Raw genomic sequence first — 14,823 nt, forward strand, 5'->3', positions numbered from 1 at the left:
GTATGGGTTGCGGTAGCTTGTGGCTTCTAGTTTGTTTTTACTAACTAACTATCTGCTTTTGATTCTGTAGGAAAAAATGAAAACTCTGTTCGAGAAGCAGCGCCAGGAGCAGCAGCAGGAAAAGATGGAAGAACAGATCAAGATCGCCGATGCGGAGGCCGAGGAGGCGGAAAAGCAACGCCAGGCGGAAGCGGCTGCTAAGAAGGACTTTGCACCGACGCCGATACGCAACGAAATAGCCGATTTGGGAGAACCGATGGAAGTTGCGGAAAAGCCACGCCGTGGTAAGAAACGGGTAGCGGCTGAGGAAGCTGTTGTTCCGCCACCGGCGACCCAAGAAGGTGAAAAGGACGGCGAGGAGGAAAAGGCCGAGGAGAAGACAGAGGGCAGGATCCAAAAGCCGATGAACCGGAAGTCGAGGAAAAGGAAGAAGCAGAGGATTAAAAGGACAACAAAGCAGGAGAAACGAAGGCTCTACTGCCCATTTTAGTTAATAAATTTATCTTAAAAATAAATCAAGCTGAAAGATACAATGAAATAATGGTTTTATTACTTGCACAGTTTCTGGTGTTCCAGCTCACATTGAATCACATAAACTTAATCACTCTTAGCATAATTATTTTCTTCTCTTTTCCCACAGCCCGAAGCATGTTCCGGCATTCCATCCCAAGCACTACTTACGAAAGCTTTCACTAAACGTTTTGTGCAGCTTCTTCACCTTTCTCGGCCCCAGCCCGGAGCACATGCTGAGCCGCTCCTCGCTGCTGTTGATCAGCTTGCCGAGCGTGCCAAAGTTCTGCAGCAGTATCATCGCGTCCGTCTGGTTGACGGGCTTGATGCTGGTGAGCGCGCGGACCAGCTTCTCGTGCGGATACTTCTCCGCCCGCTCCATGATCCAGTCCGGCGGTCGGTTCTCGAACAGCTTGTACTTCTCCACGATGCGGCCCGCCTCGTCCGCGTTCCAGGCCAGCATCAGCGTCAGATCGGCCAGCAGGCAGATGCGCGTCAGGTGCTTGAGCGCATTCTGCGGCTCGGAAATGTCGATCTGCACCAGCAGCACGCGCAGCTCGTACATCTTGCCCAGCTGCTTCAGCCGGGCGTGGATGTAGTCCGGGTTGAGGTTGTGGTAGCGCAGCGACAGGAAGAGAATGCAGGCGCTCGCCCCGACCACGTAGTCCGGCACGACGTCATCGTACTCCCAGGGTATGGTCTGGATGGCTTTCAGCAGCGGATTGCCGCGCTGCTTCGGGTTGACCAGGATGCAGTGGCTTTTGTTTACCTTGGCCGCCACCACGACTGGGGCGGTGGTCGGTGTTTCTGCTGTCGTCGCTGTTGTTGTGTTGGAGGGAGCGCTTGTTTCGCTTACGGCCGATTGTTTCGCGGGCGGCGGTATGTCCAGCGCGGCCAATAGTTCGTCATCTTCATCCATGGTCGGGAGGTAGCTTCGTTGCCGGCCGGTAAACTGCAGCTGTGCAGCTGTTCTATTGCATCGGGTTTGTTATTGTTTACAGGACGTTTGACGTTTGTGGAGCATGTTCGAAAATACAAATGGCGGGACGAATGGTGTTCGAAGTTAAAAAAGTCGTTAAAAAATGGGGATGAACATAAAGAATGCCGTTTATAGGGGATGATTTTTAGAAAATGTGCCCTCGAAACACATCAATGACCGTTAAAGCAACGGACATTAAAACGTGCTGTTCTGTCCACGTGATGCATTTGAATGAAACAACGGTGTGCGTGTACGTTCAAGTATGAATCTGGTACAACTTGTTGAAGTTGTTGATTTTGGTTGCAATCCTAGCAACCTGCTGCTTCTCGCCGTTTTCCACTGCATGCCTGGTTGCCATGGTTTGTGAATGGGACTGTTTGGTCGCTGCACAATCCTTCACTGGCATAGGAATCCGAAAGTTGCCCTTAATTTGTGTGAAAAAACTTTCGCAACGCACCTTACCGCCCTTGCGTGCGTGCCTTACGGTGGACATCGACTGGACCCGTTACTGTCGTCGCTTCCCACTACCAACACAACCATGGCCGATCGCAATTTGGAGCTGCAAACCACGTTGGTGCGCTACAACAACCCGGTGCTGGTGGTGAAGCATGTGGAAAAGCGCGAACCGGCGGGCGATGTGGCCCCATCGAAGGAACAGACCGGCCGTCCCGGGTCGGGTGGTGCCGTCGTCGTCGACAGCCCGCGGGAGACGGAGGAGATACTGAACTGCATCCTGCCGCCGAAAACGTGGGAAGAGGATGGGCAGCTGTGGACGCAAACCGTGTCGAGCACGCCCGCAACCCGCCAGGACGTGATCAACCTGCAGGAGATGCTGGACACCCGCCTGCAGCAAACGCAGGCCCGCGAGACGGGCATCTGTCCGGTGAGGCGCGAGCTCTACACCCAGTGCTTCGACGAGCTGATCCGCCAGGTCACGATCAACTGTACCGAGCGGGGCCTGCTGCTGTTGCGCGTGCGGGACGAGATTGCAATGTCGCTCGAGGCGTACGAGACGCTGTACTGCAGCTCGGTTTCGTTCGGCATCCGGAAGGCGCTGCAGGCCCAGGAGGGCAAGGAGAAGCTACAGGAGCAGATACAGCAGGTGGAGCACGAGAAGGAGATGCTGCTCAACTCGATCAGCGACATGAAGATCAAGGCGGACCAGGCCGAGCGAAGGAACGCGGAGCTGCGCGCGTCCGAGGAGAAGAAACACTCGGAGGAGATTGCCTTCCTTAAGAAAACCAACGCACAGCTTAAGGTATGCGACTCGACACATTTGCCTCACTGTGTGTTTGTTTTATGAAAACGGATACATTTATTGACGATGGGTTGTCCTGTCTTTTTTTTTTTTGTTTCTTACAACACAATCTCTTCTCCACAGGCCCAACTGGAAGGAATTATTGCACCGAAGAAGTAAAAACCCGGAAACCCCTATTGCTTGCTGCACGCGCCGTGTGGACCAATGAAAACGGATAGTTCTGCCTCTAAGCCTTCATATGTTGATATACTGTAGCTAAATTTTTGCGCCTATAACTAATACAACACACTTTACAAAATCCACCCAACAGGACACTGTTGCTTAGTACAGGGGGTCAGCAATTCGAGAGCGACAGCCCCCTTCGAGAGGTGATTGAAAACGCAGAGTGTTGCCTTGTCTCCCTCAACAAGGCATTCGTGTGTTTGTGTGTTTAGTGTGTGCGTTAGCACTTTTCGTTAATCTCTGGCACCACCTTGAACAGGTCGGCAACGAGCCCGTAGTCAGCCACCTGGAAGATTGGCGCTTCCGGATCCTTGTTGATGGCCACGATCGTCTTCGAGTCCTTCATGCCGGCCAGGTGCTGGATCGCACCGGAGATGCCGATGGCCACGTACACCTCGGGCGCCACAATCTTGCCCGTCTGGCCGATCTGCAGATCGTTCGGTACGTAGCCAGCGTCGACCGCGGCACGGGACGCTCCGACCGCGGCACCCCACTTGTCTGCCAGATCGTACAGCATCTTGAAGTTGTCGCCCGACTTCATGCCCCGCCCGCCGGACACGATGATCTTCGCCGCCGTGAGCGACGGTCGGTCCGACTTGGTCAGCTCCTGGCTGACGAACTCGGTCGTTTTGCTCGCAAAATCGCCCTCGGGCGCTTTCTCGATGGCGGCTGCACTGCCGGCAGCACCGGTCGGCTCAAAGTTGGTGCCGCGCACCGTGATCACCTTCACCGGATCCTTCGACTTGACCGTCTGGATCGCGTTGCCGGCGTAGATAGTGCGCACGAACGTATCGGCCGACTGGACGCCGATAATGTCCGACACGGGCGACACGTCCAGCTTGGCGGCGATGCGGGGCAGCACCGCCTTACCGAAAGCCGTTGCCCCGGCGACGATGTGCGTAAACTTGAGCTGCTCTTGCGTGGCCAGGATGAGCGGGGTGAGCGACTCCGCCAGCAGACCCTTGTACGCGTCGCCCTCGGCCACCAGCACCTTCTTGACGCCGTCCAGCTTGGCGGCGGCTTCCGAAACCGGGCCGACCTTGGTGCCAGCGACGAGGACGGTCACATCACCGCCCAGTTTCTTTGCCGCCGTGACCGCGTTGGCCGTGATCGGGTTCAGCGTCTCATTGTTGTGTTCTGCCAGCACCAGCGTGCTCTGGAAGCGCCGAAAACCCTGCCGAAAACAATTGATACCGTTTACGATTTTGGCCGATGCGCGCAGAATAGTGCGAATTATATAATTAATTTCAATTGAGAGAGAGAGTACAAAGGTTGGAAACTTCCAGTCGGTCCGTCTCCGTCTTGTTCCGGAGGACGGCAGCCGTACAGCCGTTCGTTATCTCTCGTTATCATCGGTCGATGGGCGAGGGGAGGTGTGGTGACGCGGAACATGTTGATCGCGCAATGTTATGCAAAATTCACCTTCGCCCCTTTTCGTCTGCTTACCTGCGCCGAAGGTCGCACGAGGGATGAGGAGCACCGGGCAAACATTGTGTTGAGCACTCTCACTTGGAAACCAATAGAAGCCTTAATGAACGCGAGCGAAAGAAAATAGGAATCACAGAAGTATTGAGTGGCGAATTTAGCAAATGGAATTGTTGTCAATTGACGTCGGTTCAATGCCCAAGTAATGTTTTGCGCGACAGCGATGTGTTTGACAGTTGTGTTTCGGTTGTGGCCAGCTGTCAAGCCGATTGGCGCTATCTGTACAGTACCGTTCAAATAGACATAGGGTAGGTGTACCAATTGTTGTGCTATCGACAAAAAAATAAAAATTAAGAAAAGAATCTGGATATCTGCGGTTAAATATCAATGTATTCGTGTAATTTATCGTATTTTCTTATTTTCGAACAAGTTTCATAATGTTTCGAAGTCAATTAATCAAACAATCACTATAATTATTATCACTTTCCAAAAATCCACCACTGCTTAGGACCGTGGCAACGCTTCATCGGATGCAATTTTATCGGACGAGATTTATATGGGATTTGACAGATAACGTCGGACGTGCGATTTCGTCGTCCGACGTTATCTGTCAAATCCCATATAAAAATTTGAATTCCATATGAAAATTTAACTTTGATTTTTATTCATGGATTTTTTTTTTGCGGTAGTATTTGTCGAAAAGATCACTATTTAAATTTTTGTGAATTTTTTAAAATAAAATGACAAAATTCAGGTGTTTAGTATGCTCCAATTTGCACTGTTGTACCTGTTCTCGGGGTGCTATAATTATAACTGCTAAAACTAGGGGTGAAAAAAAAAACCAAGGCTCGCAAGCTCTTTAACACTAGAACCGCCGATGGGACTTTTTTGTCGCATCGCATTCGAGAAAGGTGTGTTATTCCGCTTGCCATCGTGACAACTCATTGAAAATTTCTGACTTTTATTTATTTTTAACGATCTTTTGAATGCACCTATAAAACAAAATTGTATCTCATATGGTAATTAAAAAAAATCATTTTCAACCTAAAACCGCCATATGGGACATTTTTGTCCCATAAGCAAAATTAATTGTGATGGCTGGCATCCCTGCTGTCAACGAGTGACGGGTGTACTTCTATAAGTCTGGCAGCACTGGCGTGTACGCATTTTCGTGACAAGGCATGTCAATACGAATAGAACAATAAAAGTGCGCGAAAGTATTCAACTACATACGTGCTTTTACTCTTGCTTACTACGAGCTTATGTTTTCGCTATATTCAATCGGCTAGTCTATAAAAGCATTCTACCGTACACTCTAGCGCAATTTTATTAGTAGCACTGGTTCGTCTGAGTGTCCCTGATAAAGATTTATTATACCTAATTATGAAGTTTATTAATTATTTTGTCACATGATAAAATTGTATTTATTGAAGCAAAAACGATATGCGACTTGTCGCTACAAAAGTACAGGAAAGAAGAAGTTCAATGAATCAAGATTAACGGCATGACTGCCAACCTAAAAGAGAGAAATGCGTTCCCAATGAACAAAGTCCAAATGTCAAAGTGACATCCGAATAAGCAATAGTTAAGCAGAGGTTGCTCACTTTAACACCCCCACTCAACCGATGCACCTTGCCAAACCTATGGCTAAACAGTTTCGCTGAAACGTTGCAGTCGGTAGTCCCTTTGTCAGCATATCTGCCTGCTGGTTCGCTGTCGGGATATACTTGAGGACAATCTGTCTATCCTTCACCAAGTCTTTCAAGAAGAACAGCTTAACATCAACATGTTTCAGCCTTCCCAGTCCCTTGGGGTCTTTCACGATGCTCATCGCTGACTGGTTATCTTCGAAATAGGTCACTGGAAAATCCACCTTGCAGCCAAGGTCATGAAGCAGACGCGACATCCACACCCCATGACGAACAGCAACACATAGAGCCGTCAATTCAGCTTCCGTCGAAGACAGCGCCACGGTTTGCTGTTTCCGGGTGATCCAGGCCACGGTCGATCCGAACATTTTGAAAACGCTTCCGCTCACTGATCGTCTATCGTTGGGGTCATTGGCCCAATCTGCATCCGAATACACCTCCAGCGGTTTTCCTCTGCCTCTGCGATACACGAGCCCCACATCTAGAGATCCTTGTATGTAGCGAAGGATTCTCTTGAGATGGGTCCAATGCTCGTCCGTTGGACAACTCTGATACTGACTGAAGAAGTTCACTGCAGCGGCCAGATCAGGTCTTGTCGTCTGAGCTGCATACATCAGACAACCTACTAATTCACGATAGGGTTGCGACGTACGTTTATCCTCGTCACCTTTCATCAGCTTTAGACGATACTCGATAGGTGTCGAACAAGGTTTACATGTCTCCATCTTGAACCGTCGCAAGACATCTTGAAGATAATGGCGCTGGTGAATCTGCATCACACCTTGTTCCCTATCGTAGCTTATGTTCATTCCAAGAAAGCACTTCACCTCACCAATATCTTTCATCTCGAACTCGTTTGATAGGCATCTTTTCACACAAACCACATCCTCTAAAGTTGAACCCACGATCACGAGGTCATCCACGTACAACACGATGATAACAATGCCGTTTTTCGTTGATCTTATGTAAAGGCACTGGTCGTTTAGACTCCGTCTAAAACCCAAACGTCCATGAACAAAATCGTCAAACCGATCATTCCATGCTTTAGACGCCTGCTTAAGACCGTACAGAGATTTATGTAAACGGCACACAAGATCTCCGTCAGTCTGGAAACCCTCGGGCTGTGTCATGAAAATCTCCTCCGTTAACGTGCCGTTCAAGAAGGCAGTTCGAACATCCATCTGATGCACTATCATCTTTGCTTCATTAGCATAAGCCAAGACCATGCGCAGAGTATCCAATTTAGCAACCGGAGAATATGTTTCATTGTAATCGAAACCGTAACGCTGGCTAAAACCTCTAGCCACTAAGCGAGCTTTATAACGACAAGGTTGGTTATCCATGCTCCGCTTCATTGCAAACACCCATTTGCATGAAATAGGTGTCCTATTCTCCGGTAGCTTTACTAACTCCCATGTCTTATTCCTTTCCAAGGACTGCATCTCTTCAGCAACAGCCTTTTTCCATTCGTTCCAATCATCGCGCTGACGAGCTTCTGCTAGTGAGGTCGGTAAATTCTCAACATAATTTGTGGCATTCAATGCGTATGCTGCATATTCCACCGCATAGTCTTTGTGCCACACAGGAACCGTCCGTTGTCGTTTTGAAGTTTCATCATCAGGAACCACTTCAACATCAGAATTCAGGCTAAGAGCCGTGTCATACCCTTCTGCAGATTCGATGTCATGGTCATTGTTACTTGCTTCATCGTCTAACTCAACATCATCTGATGAACCTTCTCTATTCATTGGTGTCAAAAAGAAATCGTCGTGTGACATATCTTCAACTGCTTCTGAAGTAATATGACAGCCTTCCAAAAATACAACATCACGCACGTGCACAATTTCATGCTGCTCCGGGTTCCAAACCCTATACCCATTCACAGAGTATCCTACTAAAACTCCTTTCCAAGCCTTGGCATCCAGCTTAGCACGTTGTTCTTTCGGAATGTGAACGTACACATCACATCCAAAAATTCTGAGCTTTGTCAAATCAGGTTTCTTACCTTCCCATCTTTCGTATGGAGTCTTGTTGTCATCGATCGCATTCGTGGGGCTGCGATTGAGAAGGTATGCAGCCGTTTGAATGGCTTGCCCCCAAAATCGTTTATCGATTCCGGAATCCTGCAGCATTGTTCTGGCCTTGTCAACCAAGGTACGGTTCATCCGCTCGCTAACCCCGTTTTGCTGAGGTGTATGTGGAACTGTCCACTCCACAACGATACCACTCTGCTTCAGGAATTGCTCAAACTGCTTGCTTCGGTATTCACCGCCATTGTCACAACGTAAACGGCTGATCCGTTGACCAAACTTTGCGGTAACAATAGCCTCGTACTCACAAAAACGCTTGAACACCTCATCCTTTGACTGAATCAGAAAAACCATACAAAAATGGCTCCAGTCGTCTACGAAAGACACGAAGTATTTCACACCACCGTTACCAACTCGAGTAACTGGACCACAAACATCCGAATGAATGAGCTCTAACACTCGCGACGATCGTTTTTCATTACGCGATGGAAACGGATTCCGTGTTTGCTTCCCGGTTAAACAAGACTCGCACACCACAACATTTTTGTCGGTACATTTCACTTTCAGCCCAGAAACCATTTCATTCCGAATCAATTGCTCAATACTGCGCACGTTTAAGTGACCAAGACGCTTATGCCATAATTCCAGCTCTTTAGACACTCGACCTGTCGTCATCATCGAATATTCACCACGCTTCACATAACTAAAATCTAGTTGATATAATTTTCCAACCCGTGAACCACACGCGACAATTTCCAAACCACGATAAATCTGTACCGCTCCGTTTGCATATACCACTTTCATACCAGCAGCATCGACACGCATTACTGAGAAAAGATTACAACGCAAATCAGGCACATATAAAACATTTCGCACCACGCACTCAATTTGCTTTCCGAACACATTGCTGATGATCTTCACGTTTCCAGAATATTCCGCACGAATCGTCACATCATCCTTAGCAATTGCAATTTCAATCGGATTTTCCAATAGCCACATTTCATCGAAAAACTCTTTGTTATTCACCAGATGATCGGAACAGCCCGAATCTATATACCACTCCATTTTGTTAAAGCATCCCGCATTTACACCAACAAAACTAACACTTGCTTCACCGACGTGTGCCTTCGATGTATTGGTGTCACTTTGCCTTTTGTTCGGACACTCAGATAACTTATGTCCGATAACCTTGCAGCCAAAACACCTAACCTTACTTTTCTGCTGCCAATTTGGCCTCGTGCCAGAGAATGCAGCTTCATTTTCCGGTGCGCGAAGATCTACACTCTTTCTTTTTGTTTCTTCGTCAAGCAACCTACATTTAACGAATTCGATGGACAGACTCTCCTCGGGCATTGTTTCCAATCAAGGTGTATATATTTAGAAGGTTGAGTTATTTAGAGCAATTTGACATTTCTCAACATGACACTTCTCTTCCATGGTCCTCGCGGGGTAGGAGGAGGTGGGGAAGAACAAAACAAGGAAGGGGGTGTGGGTGTTGGTGTTGCGAGCATTATTTACGTTCAAAGCTTTTGGTTCCTTCGTGCAGTTCGGCTGGTGTTTATTTGATCTCTGTTAGCTTTGAATTGAAATTGCTAGGAAGTGTGTTTTCGTTGGTTATTTTTTAGTTATAGTGGAATAGAATTATCGCTTTATATCGTTCTTAGGTTTTCGGATAAGTGATAATAGCTATAACTTGCTTAGATGTGTAGATTCTTTATGAACCGCATCAACAGTTCTTTGAATTAAATTTTTGCTCATAATTTGTTTGGATTTTTGTGCCTTTTTTCCAGTTATTTTCAATTAAGTTAGTTAGGTTTTTAGTCTTTTAAGATTTACGTTAAGTGTAGTTTTATTTAATTTCAAAAGAACTTAAAATTTTTCAATTTTTATCATGCCTGTTCCGTGTTCCGTTTCATTGTGTGGTAACAATCCACGCAATGTAAAGAAAACGTGCATTGGAAATTTCTTTCCACATTTTTCCAAACTATGACCCTCTTCGACATGCATGGGTTCAGTTTTGTAACCGGGAAGAAAATTGGGAACCTTCGAAAAGGGACGTTATTTGCTCAGCACACTTTCAAGAAAGCGATTTTCAAATGCCTGAGAGCGGTATTGTTGGAGGTAAAGTGCTTAGAAGGACTCTTTTTCCTAACGGTAAGTTTTTATTAGCTTATTTTCCTAATGATGATACAACTAACATTTTATGTTTCTGTTGGCTTTTAGCGATTCCATCAATACACTCTGTATTATCATCTGAAATAGAGAATCGGGAAGAGGTTTCTTCTGAAAATTTTGTTCCTTCAACTTCCGACACTTTATTGGTAAGTGATGTTTCGAACATACCACAAAACACCAGCACAGCGTTTTTAAAAGAAAATATAAAACTGCGAGAGGCAAACAAAAGGCTAAAAGCCACATTGAGCCACATTGCTTCTGAAAATTATCAGCTAAAAAAAAAAGTACAGGACCTAGAAAAGGAATTAAATTCAATTAAAAATAGTAGTATCCCACCGAGCGATCTAATCCCCAAAATGAAGAACATGTTGAAATCTACTCTAACTTCAAATCAAGTTGATTTGATAATAGGGGAGAAAAAGCGTGTTAGACGGACAAAGGAGGAAGTCAGCCGTGCTCTGACATTGAGGTATTTTGGAAAAAAGGCATACGATTACGTAAAAGATGATTTAAAAATATATTTACCATCACCCTCCACTTTGCAAAAATATGCCAGAACCTTTAAGTTGCGTGAAGGTATCCTAGAAGACGTTTTAGTTTTCATGGGGAATTTTGTTAGTTCTTTGAGCAGTAGGGATGCCGAATGTATTCTTAGTTTTGATGAGATGAAGATCAAAAACGTAATGGAATATGATCCGTCGGCAGATGAGGTTATTGGCCCATATAATTATATACAGGTAGTAATGGCCAGAGGCTTGTTCAAGAATTGGAAGCAACCAATCTATATTGGTTTTGATAAAAAAATGACGGAAGAAATTCTCATGAATATTATAATTAAATTGGATGAGAAGAAAATTAACGTTGCTGGAATTGTGAGTGATAACTGCTCAAGCAATATTAGTTGTTGGAGAGACCTCGGTGCTCATGATTATACTAAACCATACTTCGAGCACCCAATTACAAAAAAAAAATATTTATGTATCGCCAGACGCGCCGCATTTGCTTAAATTATTGCGAAATTGGTTTATTGATCATGGGTTTGTATTTAACGGAACAATTGTCACTGCACAACCTTTGCGCGATCTAGTGGAAGGCAGATTAGGAGCGGAGATAACTCCTCTTTTTAAATTAAACACAGGACATTTGGAACTATCTAGTCAAGAACGCCAAAATGTACGCAGAGCAGCAGAACTGTTGTCTCGAACTACAGCTGTATCATTAAGACGATATATGCCAAAAGAAAAAGAGTTAGCTGACATTATAGAAATGGTAGATTTATGGTTCAGTGTATCCAACTCATTCCATCCCAATGCCAAATTGCATTACAAAAGATCGTATACTGCTAGTGAAGACCAACTAAAAGCTTTAGATGACATGTTTAATTTTATCGCAAACATGATAGTTGTAGGCAAAAAAAATATGCAAGTATTTCAAAAAAGTATATTAATGCAGATTAATTCTTTAAAAATGCTGTGTGTCGACATGAAAGCAAAGCACGATATCAACTATTTATCCACGCATAAGGTAAGATCATAAAAAATATTTAAATAATTACACCAACCAATTTAAATAATGGTTTTTATCGTTTTCGTTCGTATCTTTTCAGCTTAATCAAGACCTGTTAGAAAACTTTTTTTCTCAGTTGAGACAAAAAGGTGGTACGTATGACCATCCATCTCCTTTAAATTGTATATACAGAATACGTCTAATGATTCTGGGGAAATCGCCAAGCGTATTGAAATCGGTTACAGATAATGAAAACAACAAAAAAAATATTGAGCCTGATGTATTTGTCACATCAGCTGATTTTGAAAATGAAACAGACCAGCTAAATGAAATATGCGTTAGTCAAGAACACTACGTATCAGCTACCATATTTCATGAAGCTGAGATTGTTCCTTCCCTTCTGGATTTTGATGCGACAGACGCAGACGATGAGTTTAGCGCAACAAATTTTGACTCACTGTTTATTTTAAATGAACAGGAGAAGGATGGCCTTGAATATATAATAGGCTATATTGGTCGAAAATTTAGGGATAAATATCCATATTTAGGACAATATACGTGTAATTTGACAGAGGACCATTGCTACAGTCAACCACAGTCTTATGTTGAACACATATCGGCTGGAGGTTTATACAAGCCATCCGCTAGCTTCCTTGACCAAGGATTGAAAATGGAGGAAATTTTTCAAAGAACTCACAAGGATGGAAAACTAATTCAAAGTAAACGAATTGTAAATACATTTACAGACCTCCTCCAAACACATTTCCCTGATTTCCCAATAGAAATTCTAAAAACATTTGCTAAACTTAGAATAATCATGAGAATGAGATTCCTCAATATAAAAAAAGAGGAAATTCGAAGGAACAAAAAAAGAAAGACACCAATGGAAAGACAAGCGGCTAAAAAATTTAGAAGAATAGTGAATTAGTCGTTGTATGCATTGCAAACTGTTGCTCATTTTATTTATTTATTTATTTATTTTTGTTCTTGTAACTTTGATTTTAGTTTTGTTAACTGTTACTTAGTTCTGTTTTTTGATATTATTTATGTTAACTTATTATTTTGAATGGCATCATTCTTGATAGCTTTATTGGAACAAACTGTGATATTTTATTAATAGATTACAAAACTCATTAATTTAAAAGATCCTGTGCTAAAATACTGTGGTAGTCCCTAGCTGGTGGAGTAATCGGAACCGGCTGGAGCTGCTGGAATCTTTACAAACTTTCTAAACTATTTGATATAGTGTGACCTCAAAACGTATCACCGAAGTTAGTGTAATGCCGTTGGAATTTATATTTTGGTATTAAGTATAGACAAAATATAGTATTAAGTGCAACTTAATACAGCACTAAAAATAATAACAAAATTTAGAGCCGGTCTGAAGGTATATACGATACACGCGCTGGCTCCAAAAAGCCCGGACGTGTATGACTACAATACAAGTAAGAAATGGCTATCTGGTTGTGTCATACAGTAATCTGTGAAGACTTTATAAGCCAACATGACCTCGCAGAGAAGAAAGAAGAGCACAGGCGGAAATAATGTCAAAGTCTATATGTATAGATATGTACAGAGTGCAGAGAAACATACTATACAAACTGAACTATATCACACCAAAGACATTACACTAACCTAAGTCACACGTAAAGATGTCGATCTGTATTATTCATTTTAGAATATTTGTAACGCTGTCATCGGCTCCGAACGGTTTATATTATTCCAACGTGTTGGTAGAATTTCGCTAACCTTCCAAAGTAGCTTTCGATTGTGGTATTATAACACGGGTACGGAGGTAGTTATCATTTAAATATAGTCTATTAAAAGTAAAATTTCATCAAACTGGATATTGCTGTAGGCGGAGTAAAATGCCGCAAGATTCTTATAATGAACTATATGCAACGAAAACGAACAAAATAAGTACAAGCTACCTTTCTAGTCTGACCATTGTGATATGATACATGTTAATCATAAAGTGCTGAACTTGTAGCTATACATTAGATTTCAAACGTAGGATTTATTAAATTCAAAAAACAGGTATTGACCTGTTTTGTGAACGAACTCAAATTGAAAGGTAACAATACTACAAATAAATTATTTTTTCGAATCAGATCGAATTCCAAAACCAAATGTTTATGTCTACAATTCATTACTTTCACTTCTGAGATATAAATACTGTAAGTATATGTTTCGTCTTTGTTTGGGGGTGATGAAGGGTTATAAAAATATATAATGGAAATTTAAACTCACGTCGATCGGGTGCGCGGAATAAGCACAAATGCATTGATTTCTTTTGAGAATTATATCATCTCCAATTATTCTTTCCTGAACGGAAGTTTCCGTTTACTTCTTTGTACTATTTGGCTACCATTTGTGTGTTTATGACTATTGCTTTCAGTCGATCGAGTTTGTGTTCTGATATACCATTACATCCCTCTCATTATCTGTATATACTCTACGCTCAAGAAAGAATGTGTTTCTGCGTATAATAAAGCGTTTTTTTCACTGCACGTTTTTATCTGTAAAGAAGTAAAGAAAAAACTTGAAAGAACAAATAAAAGGAACTATCTGTCGATTTGAGCGAGATAGAAACCACTCACCGGAAGGAGATCACTGTTTTCACACCACCAACCGAAATATCACAATGTAGGATACCAATCTGCAGCGCCACTGGTCTTCAATCACTACCGGGTAAAAATACATTAGCAGTATAAAACTGCTTCTACGTAACCATGCAATGACGATAACAATATTGGTGGATGCTTAAGCTTTAACCAGGAAATTACATAAAACCTTTAAAGATGGGAAATATATAGTTCATTTGTAGAAAAACAGACGAAACCGTTGGAGAGCTAAAAGAGAAGAAAGAACGACTGATGAACTGAAATATTAACACGGAAGCTACTTGCGGATAATGGCTTTGTGGCTGGAAAATCGTTCTGGTCCTTAAGTTGGGTCAACAGATACGTTCGGTGGCCAAATCGAACTAGGTAGCTGTAGTAGACGAAGGTGCGAGACCATGAGCAGTTTCGGAAACTCTTGCAGCAGCTCAAGCCGCAAAGCGGTTTT

The 14,823-nt window shown here is 43.6% G+C and overlaps 4 protein-coding genes across 4 annotated transcripts in view; 2 read left to right on the forward strand and 2 right to left on the reverse strand.

The window, feature by feature from the left end:
* The window catches only part of LOC120896060 (RNA helicase aquarius), a 40,379-nt gene extending 39,841 nt beyond the window's left edge, over positions 1–538 (forward strand). The window contains 1 exon segment of the mRNA XM_040299880.1: positions 71–538. Within this exon segment, the coding sequence (XP_040155814.1) occupies positions 71–490 (420 nt within the window). The 3' untranslated portion in view covers positions 491–538.
* On the reverse strand, positions 529–1,671 carry LOC120896068 (DNA excision repair protein ERCC-1). Its single transcript, XM_040299893.1, has one exon. It carries the CDS (start codon positions 1,427–1,429, stop codon positions 674–676), a length of 756 nt encoding a protein of 251 aa, XP_040155827.1. The 5' UTR covers positions 1,430–1,671; the 3' UTR covers positions 529–673.
* A 123-nt stretch (positions 1,672–1,794) lies between these two features.
* LOC120906406 (putative inner dynein arm light chain, axonemal) lies at positions 1,795–2,906 on the forward strand. The gene is made up of 2 exons (XM_040318096.1): positions 1,795–2,747; positions 2,871–2,906. Exons 1-2 carry the CDS (start codon positions 1,857–1,859, stop codon positions 2,904–2,906), a joined length of 927 nt encoding a protein of 308 aa, XP_040174030.1. The 5' UTR covers positions 1,795–1,856.
* On the reverse strand, positions 2,781–4,610 carry LOC120896067 (electron transfer flavoprotein subunit alpha, mitochondrial). The gene is made up of 2 exons (XM_040299892.1): positions 4,416–4,610; positions 2,781–4,143 (listed from the first exon to the last, which is right to left on the reverse strand). Exons 1-2 carry the CDS (start codon positions 4,458–4,460, stop codon positions 3,190–3,192), a joined length of 999 nt encoding a protein of 332 aa, XP_040155826.1. The 5' UTR covers positions 4,461–4,610; the 3' UTR covers positions 2,781–3,189.
* Between the last annotated feature and the right edge of the window lie 10,213 nt (positions 4,611–14,823).

This window comes from Anopheles arabiensis, chromosome 2 (genome assembly GCF_016920715.1).
Source record: "Anopheles arabiensis isolate DONGOLA chromosome 2, AaraD3, whole genome shotgun sequence".
Classification (NCBI taxonomy): domain Eukaryota; kingdom Metazoa; phylum Arthropoda; class Insecta; order Diptera; family Culicidae; genus Anopheles; species Anopheles arabiensis.

Excerpts from the sequence above, each read along its gene's own strand:
- LOC120896068 (XM_040299893.1), bottom strand. The coding sequence starts at position 1,429 with ATGGATGAAGATGACGAACTATTGGCCGCGCTGGACATACCGCCGCCC.
- LOC120906406 (XM_040318096.1), top strand. The coding sequence starts at position 1,857 with ATGGGACTGTTTGGTCGCTGCACAATCCTTCACTGGCATAGGAATCCG. Across the intron at positions 2,748-2,870 it reads AAACCAACGCACAGCTTAAG|GCCCAACTGGAAGGAATTAT; the intron begins GTATGCGACTCG and ends TCTTCTCCACAG.
- LOC120896067 (XM_040299892.1), bottom strand. The coding sequence starts at position 4,460 with ATGTTTGCCCGGTGCTCCTCATCCCTCGTGCGACCTTCGGCGCAG. Across the intron at positions 4,144-4,415 it reads TCGTGCGACCTTCGGCGCAG|GGTTTTCGGCGCTTCCAGAG; the intron begins GTAAGCAGACGA and ends TGTTTTCGGCAG.